The following is a 21,240-nucleotide window of genomic DNA, read 5'->3' on the forward strand; positions in this document are numbered from 1 at the left end:
CCCTTCCGTCTTCAAGAGAGCGAGAGTTGCACCCCTCCTCAAAAAACCAACACTCGATCCCTCTGATGTCAACAACTACAGACCAGTATCCCTTCTTTCTTTTCTCTCCAAAACTCTTGAACGTGCCGTCTTTAGCCAACTCTCTTGCTATCTCTCTCAGAATGACCTTCTTGATCCAAACCAGTCAGGTTTCAAGACTGGTCATTCAACTGAGACTGCTCTTCTCTGTGTCACGGAGGCTCTCCGCACTGCTAAAGCTAACTCTCTCTCCTCTGCTCTTGTCCTTCTAGACCTGTCTGCTGCCTTTGATACTGTGAACCATCAGATCCTCCTCTCCACCCTCTCCGAGCTGGGCATCTCCGGCGCGGCTCACTCTTGGATTGCGTCCTACCTGACCGGTCGCTCCTACCAAGTGGCGTGGCGAGAATCTGTCTCCGCACCACGTGCTCTCACCACTGGTGTCCCCCAGGGCTCAGTTCTAGGCCCTCTCCTATTCTCGCTATACACCAAGTCACTTGGCTCTGTCATATCCTCACATGGCCTCTCCTATCATTGCTACGCAGACGACACAACTAATCTTCTCCTTTCCCCCTTCTGATAACCAGGTGGCGAATCGCATCTCTGCATGTCTGGCAGACATATCAGTATGGATGACGGATCACCACCTCAAGCTGAACCTTGGCAAGACGGAGCTGCTCTTCCTCCCGGGGAAGGACTGCCCGTTCCATGATCTCGCCATCACGGTTGACAACTCCGTTGTGTCCTCCTCCCAGAGTGCGAGGAGCCTTGGCGTGACCCTGGACAACACCCTGTCGTTCTCCGCTAACATCAAGGCGGTGACCCGATCCTGTAGGTTCATGCTCTACAACATTCGGAGAGTACGACCCTGCCTTACACAGGAAGCGGCACAGGTCATAATCCAGGCACTTGTCATCTCCCGTCTGGATTACTGCAACTCGCTGTTTGCTGGGCTCCCTGCGCCATTAAACCCCTACAACTCATCCAGAATGCCGCAGCCCGTCTGGTGTTCAACCTTCCCAAGTTCTCTCACGTCACCCCGCTCCTCCACACACTCCACTGGCTTCCAGTTGAAGCTCGCATCTGTTACAAGACCATGGTGCTTGCCTACGGAGCTGTGAGGGGAACGGCACCTCCGTACCTTCAGGCTCTGATCAGTCCCTACACCCAAACGAGGGCATTGCGTTCATCCACCTCTGGCCTACTGGCTCCCCTACCTCTGCGGAAGCACAGTTCCCGCTCAGCCCAGTCAAAACTGTTCGCTGCTCTGGCACCCCAATGGTGGAACAAGCTCCCTCACGACGCCAGGACAGCGGAGTCACTCACCACCTTCCGGAGACATTTGAAACCCCACCTCTTTAAGGAATACCTGGGATAGGATAAAGTAATCCTTCCACCCCCCCCCCCCCAAAAAAAAATAAAAAAATTAAAAAAAGTAAAGTGGTTATCCCACTCTCGCTCTGGATAAGAGCGTCTGCTAAATTACGTAAATGTAAAAATCCATTATTTATTTAAGACAGGTCTAAGAAAACATGATATGAAGAAAATGTAGTCTATTTCAGAAGAACAGAATACTCAGTTGTCCTTATGTTAGGCCCTGATCTGGCTATGTTATATGCATGTGGGCTACATTAATTCATTTAGCAGACAAGATTTGCTTAGAATTCCGTGTCATTATTTTATAGTATGAAGAATACAATTGAACATAGCTGAATAAAATAGAAAGGATATTTTCTCCAAACCATTTGAGGGAGTGCGCACATGCAGCTATTTTGTGGAGCGATTAACCAAAAACCACGTACTCCTATATGCTTAATTTAGAGTTATTTATATAACTTTAGTTGTGATATAAACGTTGGGCTATATGTTTAGATTTTAATACATTCTAAGGCTGCATCATGCGACTAATGATGATTTGAAAAAAGTAACATGAAAGGCATGAACTCTGCTTAGTTTTTTTGCACAGGCTGTACACACTTCATCAGTCTCTCATTCACAATTTGACAAGCACTTGATAATGCCTCGAATTTCCCGCCGGCATCCCCTTTGTGTGGCCGTAATGCCCCCTAAAAAAATCAATGCCTTTTGCGGCCATTGGCCTCTGTGCCCTTGGGCTGAATATAATAATTATAATTCCCTTCTCCCGGCTGCGTGCTCCGAAGCACCTCTCACTCACATGTCTCTCCGTCACTTGATCGGGTCACCGTAAAAGCCCTAACTGTGGCTAAATAAGGTAATCAGGAATAGGATCCTGGACTAGTCATGTTTTTTCCTTTACATCTTTAGAGACCTGAAAAAAAAACACCCTGCTATGTATGTACAGTTGAAGTCAGAAGTTTACATACACTTAGGTTGGAGTCATTAAAACTCGTTTTTCACCACTCCACACATTTCTTGTTAACAAACTATAGTTTTGGCAAGTCGGTTAGGACATCTACTTTGTAATTTTTCCAACAAATGTTTACAGACAGATTATTTCACTTATAATTGACTGTATCACAATTCCTGTTGGTCAGAAGTTTACATACACTAAGTTGACTGTGCCTTTAAACAGCTTGGGAAATTCCAGAAAATTATGTCATGGCTTTAGAAGCTTCTGATAGGCTAATTGATATCATTTGAGTCAATTGGAGGTGTACCTGTGGATGTATTTCAAGGACTACGTTCAAACTCAGTGCCTCTTTGCTTGACATCATGGGAAAATCCAAAGAAATCAGCCAAGACCTCAGAAAAAAATGTGTAGACCTCCACAAGTCTGGTTCATCCTTGGGAGCAATTTCCAAACGCCTGAAGGTACCACGTTCATCTGTACAAACAATAGTACGCAAGTATAAACATCATGGGACCACGCAGCCATCATATCACTCAGGAAGGAGACGCGTTCTGTCTCCTAGAGATGAACGTACTTTGGTGCGAAAAGTGCAAATCAATCCCATAACAACAGCAAAGGACCTTGTGAAGATGCTGGAGGAAACAGGTACAAAAGTATCTATATCTACAGTAAAATGAGTCCTATATCGACATAACCTGAAAGGCCGCTCAGCAAGGAAGAAGCCACTGCTCCAAAACCGCCATAAAAAAGACAGACTACTGTTTGCAACTGCACATGGGGACAAAGATCGTACTTTTTGGAGAAATGTCCTCTGGTCTGATTAAACAAAAACAGTACTGTTTGGCCAGAATGACCATCGTTATGTTTGGAGGAAAAAGGGGGTTGCTTGCAAGCCAAAGAACACCATCCCAACCGTGAAGCACGGGGGTGGCAGCATCATGCTGTGGGGGTGCTTTGCTGCAGGAGGGACTGGTGCACTTCACAAAATAGATGGCATCATGAGGAAGGAAAATCATGTGGATATATTGAAGCTACATCTCAAGACATCAGTCAGGAAGTTAAAGCTTGGTCGCAAGCATACTTCCAAAGTTGTGGCAAAATGGCTTAAGGGCAACAAAGTCCAGGTATTGGAGTGGCCATCACAAAGCCCTGACCTCAATCCTATAGAAAATGTGTGGGCAGAACTTAAAAAGCGTGTGTGAGCAAGGAGGCCTACAAACCTGACTCAGTTACACCAGCTCTGTCAGGAGGAATGGGCCAAAAGTCACCCAGCTTATTGTGGGAAGCTTGTTGAAGGCTACCCGAAACATTGGCCCAAGTTAAACAATTTAAAAAGGCAATGCTACCAAATACTAATTGAGTGTATGTAAACTTCTTACCCACTGGGAATGTGATGAAAGAAATAAAAGCTGAAATAAATAATTCTCTCTACTATTATTCTGACATTTCACATTCATAAAATAAAGTGGTGATCCTAACTGACCTAAGACTGGGAATTTTTACTAGGATTAAATGTCAGGAATTGTGAAAAACTGAGTTTAAATGTATTTGGCTAAACTTCCGACTTCAACTGTATGCATGCCTCGGGGATGCACTGGTATCTAACTGCAACATAACATAATGTTTTTTCTCTCTCAATTTCTTACCACGTTACTACCATAACATTGAGCTACCGTACCGCGAGAGTTTGGACTTTATTTTAAAGCCAAAGGATGAGTCAGTCGTATTTCACTGTTAGTTTTACTCAAATAACTGAAAACTAAAATGTTCAGTTCTAAATCTGACAATACTTTATTTTTTATTAAAGGTACCGATGATGGGTGTACTGTTGCTTTTTGCGTTGTATGCATGTGCTTACTGAGACTGTCACCCTGATATTGGCTACTAGGAAGCCCCACTCTGTTGCCGGACAGTAGTGCTAGTCAAGCGGGAGCAAAGGGCACGGTGTCCCGGTGTGGTTGCCTTTCATACCCTGTACAACGTCTTCTGAAAGTTCTCACACCTCTTGACTTCCACATTATTGTATTACAGCCTGAATTTTAAATGGATTACATTTTGATTTTGTGTAACGTCACAGTGGAATTATGTTTTTAGAAATGTTTTAAACCACTCAAGGATTTCACCAGGAGGTCAATGGTGACTTTAAAACAGTTAGAGTTTAATGGCTGTGATAGGAGAAAACTGAGGATGGATCATCAACATTGGAATTACTCCACAATACTAACCTAAATGATAAAGTGAAAAGAAGAATGCCTGTACAGAATAAAATATTCCAAAACATGCATCCTATTTGCAATAAGGCACTAAAGTAAAACTGCAAAAAATGTGGCAAAGAAATGAACTTTATTTCCTGAATACAAAGCATTATGTTTGGGGCAAATTCAACACAACACCGAGTACCACTCTTCAAGCATGGTGGTGGCTGCATCATGTTATGGGTATGCTTGTCATCGGCAAGGACTAGGGAGTTTTTTTAGCATAAACAGAAACAGATTAGAGCTAAGCACAGACAAATCCTAGAAGAAAACCTGGTTCATCTGCTTTCCAACAGACTTATTCAACTCCCTGAGTCAATACATGTTAGAATCACCTTTGGCAGCGATTACAGCTGTGATCCTTTCTGGGTAGGTCTCTCTAAGAGCTTTGCATAGCTGGATTGTACAATATTTGCACATTTTATTATTTTAAACATTCTTCAAGCTCTGTCAAGTTGGTTGTTGATCATTGCTAGACAGTAGGGTTGGGCGGTATGCATGGACCTTTAAGAGGCATTAGAAGACAAAAAGGATCCATCAAACGCATTTGGCGTGTCATCAACAACTTGTGGTCAGACTCGCTCAGGTGGAACAAATTTCAACTTGCGTCTTTTTTTCAATGCTTAATTGAACGTCATTGAGAAAACAGAAAGGTGTCTATGTATTTTTTTTGCAAATATCCTTTCTGAATTTAAAAGTAATCCGATTAATCTTTTTTCTGGTAACGTAACTGATTAGTTCTTTTTTTGTAATCAGATTACATGCATCAGTTACTCCCCAACCCTGAATGTAGTACATGAAAATTATGGAGAAATTAAATCTACGTTCCTAGTTGGTTATACAAATATGTTAATGGTTCATTAACGTTATTCTAAGAGGGACTCAATCATACCCACTTAGCCTTCACCCTTTTACATATCCTTAATGACTAAGCCCACACAGTTAATTTGCTAAACCAATTAACATCTTCTTGCCTTACTGGCAAAAGCCAAAGTGAAGGGTAATATGAAAATCATATGGCACACAACAAATTAAAGACTGAAGAAGACAAGGAGTTAATTCGGATCTAAAAAAAATCAAAAAATCAATGGTCTATAGATGAGTGTGTGTGTGTGTGTGTGTGTGTGTATGCCTGCGCGTGTCTATAATATCTTTGTTCATAAGTACTACTTCTCTTCCTGACAGTCACTTGGTCACGAGAAAAAAAATGGTGGTTGTGGTACTTCCTCTTTCCCAACCAGTGATGGAGCTAAAAACCAAATGTCCTATAGCCTAGTGAGTCTAACTGCAGAGCATGGAACATGGTTAGAGGTCAGTGCAGTACTGAGTAGGCGACTGCTGACAAAAAGCACAGCCTGCAAATGTGTAAACACATCTCCCATAATTAGAGAGGGAGTAGAAGACTAAAATATAATGCCCATTTATAGTTATGAAGAATGTAAACATAAATGCTGAATATTTCTATAGATTGGAGCTTGATATAGAGCAACCAATTGCCATTACGCATTTTAGACTGAGGTCTGTGGGCACTATGCTTATAGTTCTGGATCGCTTCTCTCCGTCCAGTAGCATCTTTTTTATTATTTTTTTATTCTGTAAGAAATACAGTCCTGAATCCTCTTAATGGGCAGCAGGTAGCCTAGCGGTTAACAGCATTGGGCCAGTAACCAAATGGTCGCTGGTTTAAATCCCCGAGCCGACTAGGTGAAAAATCTGTTGATGTGCCCTTGAGCAAGGCACTTAACCCTAATTCCTCCTGTAAGTCGCTCTGGATACGCACATATGCTAAATGACTAAAATGTCAATGTAATGGTATGACAACTGTAGAGTGAGTGGCACAGCACATCGGTAGGAGTTGGCAAGATAGCCCAACCAGATCTGGGACCATACACTAAAAGAATGTACTTCCTGAGAGAAGCAAGTGATAACCACAAGATGATAAAACAACCATACACAACTACTAACCCTTACAACCGACCCTTATCCCCAACCGAACAAAATATACATTTCACACTTGTCCAGAGCACAGGGGATTCTATCTTAATTTTTCATTGCTAATAATGTTATTGGCAGCTATCAACACAACAGCAGACATCCATTAGCTAAAGGTGGAGTTGGAGGAAGAGGAGAGTGGGCTGGTGGTGCCACTGCGGCACTGCAGATATACATGACCTCATTATTGACCCGACCAAATTCACATAGAAATGTGTTATAGGTCTGTCATTTTCATTGAAAGCAAGTCTAAAAAGCGGTAGATCTGTTCTATGTGCGCTATTTCTATGCTTCCCATTCTCAAGTTTCTTTTTTTGCGTCTTTTAGTTTCAGTTGTGTACACCAGCTTCAAACAGCTGAAAATATATTTCACAGCAGTTTAGATGGTACAATGATTCTCTACACTATGCTTGCTTGTTTTGTCACAAACTGAAATTAGGTTAACTATTAGAATTTTAGCAGCCAGGAAATGGCGGAGCGATTTCGGAATAGTGCACCTTTAAATAACTATCTGCATGATTTTAAAAACAATTGAATGTTTTTCGACCCTGATCCTAGAGGTGAATGCAGGCTTATGTGCAATCTCATATCAACTGATTCAGCTAATGGTATTGTTTATCAGGTGTTTGTGCTGCTGGGCTTGAACAAAACCCTGCAAATACACATAGTATCCCTACAGGACCATCAGAAAAATTGAGAGGTGTATACACTAGAAACCCAACCGATGAGGACTACCTGAACTCTAATTTTCGGTTAAGTTACAGTTTGCACTAATGAATACACCCCAGGTCCACTGGCACACCCCCTTCATCCTCTACTGCAGGGGTAGGCAACCCTGGTCCTGGCGTACCGCAGGCACCAGGTGTGTTAAATGTAGTCAATCACTGAACTGATAAATTAGCTCAGTTGGTCTGGTGCCTAATTAGGACAAAAATCTTGCAGTACTCTAGGAACACCTACTCTACTGGATCAATAGGCACCATCAGTGTCACACTCATTCCATAGAGTGCCTACTGTCTGAGGGTTTTTCCTTTTAATTAAGACCTAGACAACCAGGTGTGGGGTTCTTTACTAATTAGAGACCTTCATCAATTAAATTAGAGGGTATTTGTTGAAATCCCTCTGTCAAACCATTGTAAACGTCATAAGAAAATGTAATCATGATTTTTTTTAAAGTTAGACAGTATTTGTTGGTCATTTCACAAGATCAGTTTATTTGTTCTGATAAGTGAGATAATTAGCCCTAAACAAGTTCAGTAGTTTACTGCTCTGTTGATCTGATACGCAAAACTGAATAAAAAGGTCGAATATAACGTGGAAGATAATGTAGTTGAAACATTGGAGTAGACCAATTAGTCCCAATTTCACATTAATCGCCCAGAATAGGAGAATAGGCAGTAGCCTATATATTGTAATGAAACAGGCAGGGAACAGGTCTCGAACCCTCAACCTTCTAGCCCGATTTCCAGCGCGCCATCGACTGTGCCTCAAAAGCATGTTCGCATGGCAGAGTCGATATCCGCGCTTATAAACCCAGGATCGTTACAATATATTCCACCAGACGAGACAGCCTACATTGTTCAAGTATTGATAGGCATTCCACTGAGCAAAGAACAAAATAAAACGTCCCTCAAGTGCCTAATGTTGGCAAGTTTGACGAACACACGACCTGCATCAAAATCCGAATTGTAATTCCTCGTAACCATATGTGCATCGGCCGAGTTTGCGCCGGAACAATCATTTTCACAGTAACATTGTTATACTATGACAAATTACTAACCTTGATTCTATGTCCTTTCTTATCCACTTGTTACAATCGTATGAAACACAAATTCGGTTTCCGGGCCCTTCTGCAACACGTAATGTAAATCTTATAGCGATGAAAAGTCTCCGAAAGCGGGAATGTTTCTCTGGCAACCTCCTGAAACAATAAGGGAAGGTTAGGTCGTCAAACAGCTGTTTCCAAAATGGAGTTAGCCATCCCACAGCCAATAAAACATCGTCTTGTGATCCAGGCTCACATTTCACTCACGCTGAAACGTGAAACTCTTCAATAACTTCAAATATGAAAACGAATCGAATGTGACATTTTTAGTTTTAGACTAGGCCAAATTCTCAAGTCGCATATAGCCTAAACGGTAGTGTATTAGGCAATCTTGGAATTGATTACATAGATAATTATATTATATCGTGTTCTATTCTACCCAAGGAAACCACCCTCTGTAATGGACATGTAGGCCTAGGGTTTTAAAAAAAAAAAACACACATCTGAATTTGTTTATTCATCTCTTGATCAATGTAGGCCTACTCTGCAATATGAAGACATTGCAGACATGCTTAGACATCTTAGAAAAATAATAATAATAATAATATGCCATTTAGCAGACGCTTTTATCCAGAGCGACTTACAGTCATGCGTGCATAAAACATTTTTGTGTATGAGTGGTCCCGGGGATCGAACCCACTAACTTGGCGTTACAAGCGCCGTGCTCAACCAGCTGAGCTACAGAGGACCAAAAAGGTATGGATTAGCTGATTACAATATAACATTGTGGAATGTAACTTAATGACAAAATAAAATATTTGTAAAAACAATTCGGCCTTTCATAAAATAATGAATAAAATATATAGAGATTACAAAACATTAAGAACACCTGCTGTTTCCATGATATTGAATGACCAGGTGAAAGCTATGCTACCTTATTGATGTCACTTGTTAAATCCACTTCAATCAGTGTAGATGAAGGGGAGGAGACAGGTTAAAGAAGGATTTTTAAGCCTTGAGACATGGATTGTGTATGTGTGCCATTCAGAGGGTGAATGGGCAAGACAGAATATTTAAGTGCCTTTGAACAGGGTATGGTAGTAGGTGCCAGGCGCATCGGTTTGTGTCAAGAACTACAACGCTGCTGGGTTTTTCACGCTCAACAGTTTCCCATGTGTATCAAGAATGGTCCACCACCCAAAGGACATCCCGCCAACTTGACAACTGAGGGGAGGGGAGTGGTGTGCAACTCAATATTAGGAAGGTGTTCCTAATGTTTGGTATACTCAGTGTATATTGAGTTCATCTGCACAATATAATTACATTTACATTTTAGTCATTTAGCAGACGCTCTTATCCAGTGTCTTACAGTTAGTGAGTGCATACATTTTCATACTTAGAGGTATAATCAATCTAACCTCTTAATGGCCCATGGTAATAATAAAATATTTAGAACAATGACATAGCTCCGGTGTTGCTGGTTAAGTATCCCCATAGCTGGCTTCTGTACCCTGGGTTGAGATTGAAACTGGTAAGACAGAACATTATGGGCCAGTTTCCAGGTCACAGCATAGGCATTGTTTTGGACTAAAAAACGATTTCAATGGAGAATTTCCATTGAACAGCTTTTTAGTCTAGGTCTAGGGTTAATCTGTGTCCAGGAAACCTGCCCTAAGTGTTGTCTCTATTGTTATAATGCAAAGTAAACACAAAGCAGCTATATCTATCTGTAAAGTTACATATTAAAATAATTATGTCTGTGGATTCAAACTTGTCTAGAACAATGCATAAACAAGGCCGTTTCATCTACTTAATAGCTATTCAATGTCAAACATTTTAATGTAAATTTGAGCTATGTTAACGTTAATATCTAATACTGTAGTTAGTACCATTTTTTTTTATATCATACAACTATCCACTATTTACAATGCTAGTGGGGGGAATCAAATCAGGCTGAGTGACAACAGACTAGTTAAACTAGTATTAATATGAACAAATGCACATCAATATTGCTTTGGCGTCATACTGTGTAGGCATACTGTAGGCCTCGACGCTCAGTAACTCAGACGTTACTGGTCTTGAGTGGTTCAGGAAGAGCATGGCGCTAGCAACGGCAAATTCATGGGTTTCAATTCCTGCAGGGATTACACACACATGCCACAATTGTACGCTATCCACTCACTGCACTGTAAATTGCTTTGGATAAAAGTGGCATACTTGTATGGTTACATACAAATGAAACCGCATTCATAACACCTTGCACATCTATCATTATCAAAAATAGATTACGGCAAAGTATGTGTCCTGTAACTACATGGTGTTTGAATATCACCATGCAGATGAAGAGCCTCAGTACGTTTATTCTAAGAAATTAAGGAGAAAGTGGAAGTGAGTGGCATTTCAAATGGGCACAGTTGAACGTCTTCCTCTATAGGAAAAAATCTAACAATGGAAATCAAATGGGCACAGTTGAACGTCTTCCTCTATAGGAAAAAATCTAACAATGGAAATCAAATGGGCACAGTTGAACGTCTTCCTCTATTGGAAAAAATCTAACAATGGAAATCAAATTGGCACAGTTGAAAGTCTTCCTCTATGGGAAATAAATCTAACAATGGAAATCAAATTGGCACAGTTGAAAGTCTTCCTCTATGGGAAATAAATCTAACAATGGAAATCAAATTGGCACAGTTGAAAGTCTTCCTCTATGGGAAATAAATCTAACAATGGAAATCACAGCCGTTTAAAACCGAGAGAGACACACGGATCACTACTAAATAAGGAAACATGCATTTGCAGCTCCTGTAAAGCCTCCTTACCAGAACCTAAAGCTGCCTTATGCTTGGCCATGTGGAGTGTAGTAGGCCCTGTATTCGTAAGCATCTCAGAGTATTCATTTTGAGCTCTATCAGCACTCCTACTCTGAGACGCTTTTTGAACATGGGCCCTTCCTGTAGTGATTTCTACTAAATAACATTGGCTGCGTTTATACAGGCAGGCTTATTCTGATTGTTTTTCACTAATTGGTATTTTGACCAATCAGATCAGTTCTAAAAAAGATCTGATGTGAAAAGATCTGATGTGATTGGTCAAAAGAAAAATTAGTGAGAAAAATAAACAGTAGTGTCCTCATTGTCTCCTCCCAGATCTAGTTGTGCTGTTTTACCAACTCCTATGGTCAATGTCGCATCAATGACCATAGACAGTTGGCAAGACAGCACAAACACATCTGGGACCAGACTAGTGTCCTCACAGTAGAGAGAGAGAGGTGGTGGTGGTCATTATCAGTAACAGTAGTAGAGCTGAGAGCGTAGCCCCCTGAAAGTGTCATCATCCTGGGCACCACCACCAGGTTGCTCCCCTTCAAACAGCATGGAGTCTGGGAGGACTACGCCCTCTAGAGGATCTGGCTGGCAGAACTCCACTATAAACTCCTCCTCAGAGTCCAGTAATGTCTTTGACCAGGCTGACATGTCGAGGTGTCCGGCCACACCACCATACTCCTCTGGCAGGACGGATCGAGGGATGTTGCAGTGCAGAGAGCGCAAGTCTGACCCGTGGAGAACGTACTGTATGAGAAATAACGGAATTATGTTAGGCTGATGTGTCACACAATCACAAAGGAGCCTGCAGTGCTTCAAGAGGGCTTCTGCCCCATGTTCATTTGATTAGATTTAATCATATATAATGGATTTAAAATACTTTGGAAATCACAGAAAATCATGATTGTTATACGAGATACATTTAATCTGAAGGCAGTGATCAAATGAACAGGTTACCGTGTACAGAAAAGAGGATATGAAGAAAGACTACATATTATGTAAAAGACCAACTGGAAAAGGAAACTCACCCTCTCTGCCATCTTCTCCTTCAGAAAAGGCTTAATTATTGCAAAGATCCCTTTGAAAATCCGGGGCTCATTTATGATGTTAACAGCCTTGATTCTTATTGGGAAGCTATCCTGAAATCCAAAATTAAAATGTCTATGTTATTGACAGAAGACACAAGCCATATCTTTAGGGTGTTGTGTTTTCAACAAAACATATTTGATAAGATACATATTCTAGATAAATCTGAGTGTATTTTGATCATGCTGTCATGGGTGATTATATCAAAACTGAAATATCAGAATAATAACAAGGTCTTTGATGCCTTACCTGAAGGATGCTGACAACCTTCTTGGCCAGGAACGGGCCCGGATTGGATGCCTGGGCCAAGCCCACCCCAGTGTAGTCTGCTAAAATGACGATCCCATTCACCTGAGTCTCCTCTGGCTGAATCAGCTTTTCCAGAGTCAGGTAAATGGCCCGGATGTTGTCCTCAAATGGATAGTCATTTGCTTTCCATTTTCCTGTTGTAAAATAACGTATATTTAGTAACTCTGAAAAAGGTCAAGCATAGGACAATCTGAATCTGTTATATCGAGGCTATTATCAGACATGTATAGATGTTTATGGGCAGCTATTAGCACCTATGTCATGCATTATACATAGCTCATAAGGGATTGTAAGTAAATGCGCTTATAATGCAGGTTTGGGTAAAGCAGAATAAAATAAAAAGCAGTCTTGTATGAATTAATAAAGTATTCTTCTATGAAGACGGTGTTCATAAAAAGTATTTCCAAATAATGATGAAAAAATGAGTTAGAGCCCTTCCAGGACATAGAACCCTTCTTGGACATAGAACCCTTCTTGGACATAGAACCCTTCTTGGACATAGAATGACAGTAGATAGTGTGAGCTAACTCACTGACCAGGTCTGAGACAGAGGATGAACCGTCCATTAGGGTCTGGATGGGGCAGAACAGTCAGGAAGCCCAGGTCTAACACATGTTTGACCATGGTGGGCTTCAGGTCCTGGAAGACCTCGGGCCAGGCCCGCCGGCTGGTGTGGTAGTTGAGGAGCAGCTGCATGGCACGGTCATAGTCAAACTTCCTGGTGGATGGACAAGGAGACGGGACAGCTCATCATTATGTAAGCTTCAATATAGAACATCTTTAATAAGATGAAACCAGGGCTTTTATTCATAAAGTGTCTTAGAGTATGGGTTCTGATCTAGGATCAGCTTTGCCTTTCAAATCATAATTATATGATTATATGGACAGGGGAGACCTGATCCTAGATCAGAACTCCTAAAGTGAGACGCTTAAGGCCAGTTCCCTGGAGCATTGTAAAGAGAGCATTATGGGTAGTTACTGTAGTGCATCATGCTTTACCTGGCCCGTAGGAAGCGCAGGAGGAAGGCATCGTCCAGCCTGGTCCGGAGGTTAGGCTGCTCCTTCTGCACCATGTCCCTTAGGGCCTGCACGTCTCTCAGCCTCCACTCTGGCTTCTCCTGTAGCTCCTCCCGGGCCTTGGCCACCAGCTCTGGGGTCAGAGTGCAGGAGTAGACTTGTGGGGGAGGGACAGGGAACCAATGACCAGCCACTCGTTGTTCCAGAGGAGGAGGAGACCCAAGATCAATATGCCTCATGGGCTCGCTTTTTCCAGACATCATTTTGGCCACTAAAATGTGTATGAATAGCACATACAAGTCTGGATAAAAAAACACAGCAGAAATATTCGTGGTACAAAAAAACCTGGACTGGAGAGCATCACAAGACAGTAGGACGTGAGAAATACCACAATTACCACTGGACATCTCTGAGGTCATCAGCAATTAGTCATACACTGTAGCCACAAAATGGTGAGTGTATTCTCTAGTCTAGCAGACAGAAACATCAGTTACCTAAACAAAATACATTTAATGACAATATCTTGAAAACATCGCCTTGTAAACATTTTCATGTATTTCCCATAATTTCTGCTTTTGACAGCGCTGCACACGAGAAGCTGAGGCTGCACGCCACTGGGGCTTGTGAATACCAACCGGAATGTCAATGGAATTAGTATTTTCAGGGTAATATATCATGATTCCATGTCAATTTTCTGAAAGTTTTATCAATACGAATGCTTGCTAAATCATAACAGAAGCTGTCAACAACAAACCAACCTACCTGGAGCAATCCGCGGCCAGTCTTCTTCTTCTTCTTCTTCAGTGGGGTTTATCGGCGGTTGGCATCCAACGTTATGGTGCATTACCGCCACCTACTGCACTGGAGTGTGGGCCAGAGACAGGGAGAAACTACATCCTACCTGCCAGCCCAGTTGCTTTAAAAAAAGATAACAAAATGTTTGAGACTATATCTAATGACGTTCTACTCAATGTACTCTTTAAACTCATTTCCTGTATCCCCTTCTCCCTCATACTAAATCCCATCCTCTCTCTTTCCGTCTGATACTGCCCACACGAGCAATACATGCTCCACCGTCTCTGTTTCCTGGCAATAATCACACTTTCCTGTTGGATGCTTTCCTATCACATTTAATGTCTTATTCAACTGGCTGTGTCCCACCCTTAATCTTGTAAAAATAGCCTCCTCTCTTCTGTCCCTTCCTGCCGTCCTCCCCGACTTTCCTCTGTACTTTAAATAAATGCCTGCCGTTATTATTTACATTTACATTTTAGTCATTTAGCAGACGCTCTTATCCAGAGCGACTTACAGTTAGTGAGTGCATACATTTTTTATTTTCTTCATACTGGTCCCCCGGAAAACGAACCCACAACCCTGCCGTTGCAAACGCCATGCTCTACCAACTGAGCTACATGGGACTATCTCTATTCCACTGCTCCTGCCATCTCTGCACCATCACTGTATATATCAGGCTTTTTGCCTCTGCCTTGCTCATTGAAACTACAACATCAACATCCCCACTACTAAGTGCTTGTTTAGCCGCAAGTACATCAACTGCCTCGTTCCCCTACACCCCCACATGGGCTGGGACCCAAGTAAATCTTATCTGTAACCCATCTGTCTAATCCTGCCATGGGTTTGTAGCACCTCATAAAGCAAGTCTTGTCTGCTACGTGAGCTAAGACTGGAGACTCATTAACTCCGCTGCCAGATCCGGGTGTTGCAACATTTCTTCTCTCCTTGGATAGTCTGTAGCGTGTGATGAGCTGCGTCATCAGTGTTGCCAACTCCTCAGTAAGGAAAGTAGCAATTGATGTCATCACCTAATTTGCATAATTGGCCATGTGCATGTAATTGTGATGGACGCTGTAGGAGAGGAATAACGTTGTGGGAGAGACAAAAAGTGAGTAAAAAACACCCTAAATATGTTTAGAACTACAACTGAACTTTCTTCTGTCGATTCTTGTTTTTAAAAATGTTTAACATTTACATTCCGCCCTGAATGTATGCCAGGGCGGGATCAGCCAGTGGCAGCTTCCCACTTGCGCAATTCATTTGCAGTCTGGACACGGAGGGATGAACATCTCCTGCTCTGACTGCAGCTGGGAGGGACTGCTGCACGAGGACTGGGCCGCCTGTGAGTGCTTTGGGACTGGGGTGGGGCACGCGGCAGCACCCGCTGCTTGTTGAGAAGAGTAAGAACGATACGTGCTTTCACGTCAGAGTCTCCAAAAGTCTCCAATAACACCAGAAAAAGTCGCTAGATTTGTCGCTAGTCGCTTTTTTGAAAATGTGTCGCTAGAGGGGTCTGAACACTCGCTAAATATTGCGACAAAGTCGCTAAGTTGGCAACACTGTGCGTCATTCTTCTTCTTCTTCTTCTATGGTATATTGGCGAGTGCACAATTTAATGTGCATCCCGCCACCTACTGTGCAGGATGGAAACAGGATTCCCCCCAAAAATGAAACAAACTACAAAAAATTTAAATAAATATAGCTAAATCAAACAACTTTACTGTTAGAAGAAATAAACACATCGGATCTGTGACACTCTGGCTCTAGGACTTGTATATGTGAGCCAGGGTGTATCTCATTTGGTGGTGTTGGGGATGGGTGAGTTTCATTTTGTTTGTATTTAGTGGTGATTGGTTAATGACTCCCAATCGGAGGTAACGAGTGTCAGCTGTCGGCTCGTTATCTCTGATTGGGAGCCATATATATTCTGTGTGTTTTCACCTTTGTTTTGTGGGTTATTGTTTCTGTGTTGCTGTTAGTCTGTATCAGTATTTTGAACTTCACGTATCGTCATTTGTTGTTTTCTTCGTGGTTGCTTTCTTAATAAAGTCATCATGTTCACTCCACGCGCTGCGTATTGGTCCGTTCCTTCAGACGATCGTGACAGAATAACCCACCATAAAAGGACCAAGCAGCGTAACAAGCGGCAACAGGACCTACCTACACAGGAGTTATGGACGCCTCCTAAGGATTTTTGGACATGGGAGGAGATTCGGGCTGGAAAGGGTCCTTGGGCACAACCGGAGGAATATCACCGCCCTCGTGAAGAGCTGGAGGCAGCCAAAGCCGAGAGGAGGTGGTACGAGGAGGCAGCGCGAAGGCGAGGCTGGAAGCCCGTGGAAGAGAGGCAACCCCAAGAAATTTTTTGGGGGGGGCACATGGCTTGGGCGACGGAGCAGCAGGAGGCTGCCACAGGGAGAAAAGGAGAGAAGGCTAACGGAGTACGGGAGTCATTGGCGAGTAGAAGGAGGGAAGTTGTTGTGGCACGGCATGAGAGACTGAAGTGTGTTACCAGTCCGGTCCGGCCCGTTCCTGATCCCCAGTTAAGGCCAGTGGTGTGTGTTCCCGGTACGGACCGGCCTGTTCCTACTCCACGCACCAGGTCCACGATGTGCGTCGCCAGCCCGGCCCGGCCTGTTCCTGCTCCACGCACGAAGCCTACGGGGTGCGTCGCCAGCCGGCCAGAGTCTGCCGTCTGCCCAACGGCGCCTGAACTGGCCGTCTGCCCAACGGCGCCTGAACTGGCCGTCTGCCCAACGGCGCCTGAACTGGCCGTCTGCCCAACGGCGCTGGAACTGCCCGTCTGCCCTATGGCGTCTGAACTGCCCGTCTGCCAAGCGCTGCATAAGCCGCCCGTCTGTACTGAGCCTGCAAAGCCGCCCGTCTGCCATGAGCCTTCAGAGCCGTCCGCCAGATCGGAGCCGCTAGAGCCTTCCGCCAGACAGGAGCCGCTAGAGCCTTCCGCCAGACAGAATCATACACTTGCTATGGAATCAGCAGGAGCCGACGCAGCCCATACTAGACTGGAAGCTCAGGTTCGGGACCAGAAAGAGCAGCTCCTGCAGATGGGAGCCGCCCTGCTGGAGGTGATGACTGCAATCCGAGGCTGGGGTCCGCCTCCACCGCCAGCCGCCCAGCCAGCACCATCAGCCAGCCATGAGCAGCCAGATCCGTCAGCCAGCCATGAGCAGCCAGATCTGTCAACCAGCCATGAGCAGCCAGACCCGTCAGCCAGCCATGAGCAGCCAGATCCGTCAGCCAGCCATGAGCAGCCAGATCCGTCAGCCAGCCATGAGCAGCCAGATCCGTCAGCCAGCCATGAGCAGCCAGATCCGTCAGCCAGCCATGAGCAGCCAGATCCGTCAGCCAGCCATGAGCAGCCAGATCCGTCAGCCAGCCATGAGCAGCCAGACCCGTCAGCCAGCCATGAGCAGCCAGACCCGTCAGCCAGCCATGAGCAGCCAGATCCGTCAGCCAGCCATGAGCAGCCAGATCCGTCAGCCAGCCATGAGCAGCCAGATCCGTCAGCCAGCCATGAGCAGCCAGATCCGTCAGCCAGCCAGGATCCGCCAGAGCCGTCCAGCCAGGATCCGCCAGAGTCGTCCAGCCAGGATCCGCCAGAGCCGTCCAGCCAGGATCCGCCAGAGCCGTCTAGCCAGGATCCGCCAGAGCCGTCCAGCCAGGATCCGCCAGAGCCGTCCAGCCAGGATCCGCCAGAGCCGTCCAGCCAGGATCCGCCAGAGCCGTCCAGCCAGGATCCGCCAGAGCCGTCCAGCCTGGATCCGCCAGAGCCGTCCCGCCGGGATCCGCCAGAGCCGTCCCGCCTGGATCCGCCAGAGCCGTCCCGCCGGGATCCGCCAGAGCCGTCCCGCCAGGATCCGCGAGAGCCAGCCAGCCAGGATCCGCCATCTAGTCAGGTGCTGCCCCTTAGCCCGGTGCTGCCCCTTAGTCCGGTGCTGCCCCTTAGCCCGGTGCGGCCCCTTAGTCCGGTGCTGCCCCTTAGCCCGGTGCTGCCCCTTGTTCCGGTGCTGCCCCTTATCCCGGCGCTGCCCCTTATCCCGGTGCTGCCCCTTAGGCCGATGCTGCCCCTTAGTCCGGTGTTGCCCCTTAGTCCAGGTGGGGTTAGTTGGAGGGTGGTCATTGGGAGGAGGCTACCGAAGCAGGTTGTGACTGTGGTGGGGTGGGGATCACGACCGGGGCCAGAACCGCCACCATGGACAGACGCCCACCCAGACCCTCCCCTAGTCCTGATGTTGGTGCGCCCGGAGTTCGCACCTTTAGGGGGGGGTACTGTGACACTCTGGCTCTAGGACTTGTATATGTGAGCCAGGGTGTATCTCATTTGGTGGTGTTGGGGATGGGTGAGTTTCATTTTGTTTGTATTTAGTGGTGATTGGTTAATGACTCCCAATCGGAGGTAACGAGTGTCAGCTGTCGGCTCGTTATCTCTGATTGGGAGCCATATATATTCTGTGTGTTTTCACCTTTGTTTTGTGGGTTATTGTTTCTGTGTTGCTGTTAGTCTGTATCAGTATTTTGAACTTCACGTATCGTCATTTGTTGTTTTCTTCGTGGTTGCTTTCTTAATAAAGTCATCATGTTCACTCCACGCGCTGCATATTGGTCCGCTCCTTCAGACGATCGTGACAGGATCCTTACACAGGCTCAAGGGGAGACTAGGCTGCAGGACTTGCTACATTGTAACATCAAATCATCATCAAAACTCACTTCACTGTTTTCAGATGGTGATCTTGGTAGCATACTACTGTATTGAATCTCTTGGTTTGTCTTTGTATGATATATCCACCCCTAAATAGGCTATTAGGAATTGTGTTGGCTTTAGTTTTTTGTTTTCAATTAGCATTCATGCATTTCTGCGTATTAAATTAAAATATAATTTATGATACACTTGATATTTCATCCTCATCAGCCTAAAACTGTTAACCTAGGCCTACTATAATGTAAAGTTAAATCCATGCACCTGATAAAGGTTTGAGGTTTAATACACACATTGTATCCGATAGATGGTGCAATTGCACCACAGATTTCGGATGATCGGTTTACACCCTACACCAGGGATAGGCAACTTGGCCACACCCCTGGTGTAGGGATTAAGCCTATCATCCGATTTCTGTCGGAGTGGATTGGTCTGGCGGGGAGGGGGAACATAATTATAATCATTTGTACACTACAAATTGATCACAACTAAGCACAAAAAGAGATTGCATTTAAAAATAACAATAATTTCATACCTTGATTACATTGAGACACAATCACATATGTATATTTTTGTATTCGTGGGAATACTTGGGAACAGATTTCCTAAATTAAACTCATTTTTAGATGTATTTCTACCTAATACTAAAATCCCCCAAAACATATACAGTATGTGGACACCCCTTCAAATTAGTGGATTCGACTATTTCAGCCACACCCGTTGCTGACAGGTGTATAAACTCGAGTACACAGCTATGCAATCTCCATAGACAAACATTGGCAGTAGAATGGCCTGTACTGAAGAGCTCAGTGACTTTCAATGTGGCACCGTCATAGGATGCCACTTTTCTAACAAGTCAGTTTGTCAAATTTCTGCCCTGCTAGATCTGCCCCGGTCAACTGTTATTGTGAAGTGGAAATGTCTAGGAGCAACAACGGCTCAGCCGCGAAGAAGTAGGCCACATAAGCTCACAGGTCCTCAACTGGCAGCTTCATTAAATAGTACCCGCAAAACACCAGTCTCAACGTCAACAGTGAAGAGGCGACTCTGGGATGCTGACCTTCTAGGCAGAGTTGCAAAAAAAAAAGCCATATCTCAGACTGGGCAATAAAAATAAAATATTAAGATGGGCAGTCTGAGATATGGCTTTTTCTTTGGGATGCTGACCTTCTAGGCAGATTTGCAGAGTCGCCTCTTCACTGTTGACGTTGAGACTGGGGTTTTGCGGGTGCTATTTAATGAAGCTGCCAGTTGAGGACCTGTGAGGCGCCTGTTTCTCAAACTAGACACTCTAATGTATTTGTCCTCTTGCTCAGTTGTGCACCATGGCCTCCCACTCCTCTTTCTATTCTGGTTAGAGCCAGTTTGCGCTGTTCTGTGAAAGGAGTAGTACACAGCGTTGTACGAGATCTTCAGTTTCTTGGCAATTTCTCACATGGAATAGCCTTCATTTCTCAGAACAAGAATAGACTGACGAGTTTCAGAAGAAAGTTCTTTGTTTCTGGCCATTTTGATCCTGTAATTGAACCCAAGGTTGCTGATGCTCCAGATACTCATTTAGTTTCAAGAAGGCCAGTTTTCAGCTGTGCTAACATAATTGCAAAAGGGTTTTCTAATGATCAATTAGCCTTTTAAAATAATAAACTTGGATTAGCAAACACAATGTGCCATTGGAACACAGGACTGACGGTTGCTGATAATGGGCCTCTGTACGCCTATGTAGATATTCCATGAAAAATCAGCAGTTTCCAGCTACAATAACCATTTACAACATTAACAATGTCTACACTGTATTTCTGATCAATTTGATGTTATTTTAATGGACGAAAAAAATAGCTTTTCTTTCGAAAACAAGGACATTTCTAAGTGACCCCAAACTTTTGAACGGTAGTGTATATACAGTTGAAGTCGGAAGTTTACATACACTTAGGTTGGAGTCATTAAAACTCGTTTTTCAACCACTCCACAAATTTCTTGTTAACAAACTATACTTTTGGCAAGTTGGTTAGGACATCTACATTGTGCATGACACAAGTAATTTTTCCAACAATTGTTTACAGACAGATTATTTCACTTATAATTCACTGTATCACAATTCCAGTGGGTCAGAAGTTTACATACACTAAGTTGAC

The 21,240-nt window shown here is 44.1% G+C and overlaps 2 protein-coding genes across 3 annotated transcripts in view; both read right to left on the bottom strand.

Moving 5' to 3' along the window:
- Positions 1-8,519, bottom strand: part of LOC311147413 (cAMP-dependent protein kinase inhibitor gamma-like) — a 48,151-nt gene extending 39,632 nt beyond the window's left edge. The window contains exon 1 of the mRNA XM_084184113.1: positions 8,378-8,519. The gene's annotated coding sequence lies outside the window, so the exon portion shown is untranslated. The remainder of the gene's footprint in view (positions 1-8,377) is intronic.
- A 1,658-nt stretch (positions 8,520-10,177) lies between these two features.
- Positions 10,178-14,384, bottom strand: LOC311147817 (alpha-tocopherol transfer protein-like). Of its 2 annotated transcripts, none has more exons than XM_084184608.1 (6): positions 14,359-14,384; positions 13,579-13,867; positions 13,116-13,297; positions 12,520-12,713; positions 12,213-12,323; positions 10,178-11,931 (listed from the first exon to the last, which is right to left on the bottom strand). In XM_084184608.1, exons 2-6 carry the CDS (start codon positions 13,857-13,859, stop codon positions 11,647-11,649), a joined length of 1,053 nt encoding a protein of 350 aa, XP_084040734.1. In that variant the 5' UTR covers positions 13,860-13,867; positions 14,359-14,384; the 3' UTR covers positions 10,178-11,646. The 2 variants fall into 2 exon arrangements, with proteins under 2 accessions (XP_084040734.1, XP_084040735.1); XM_084184609.1 differs by having other exon boundaries at positions 13,579-13,897; positions 14,359-14,380.
- Between the last annotated feature and the right edge of the window lie 6,856 nt (positions 14,385-21,240).

Source organism: Coregonus lavaretus, assembly GCF_964263955.1.
Source record: "Coregonus lavaretus genome assembly, chromosome: 20".
Taxonomy (NCBI): Eukaryota; Metazoa; Chordata; class Actinopteri; order Salmoniformes; family Salmonidae; genus Coregonus; species Coregonus lavaretus.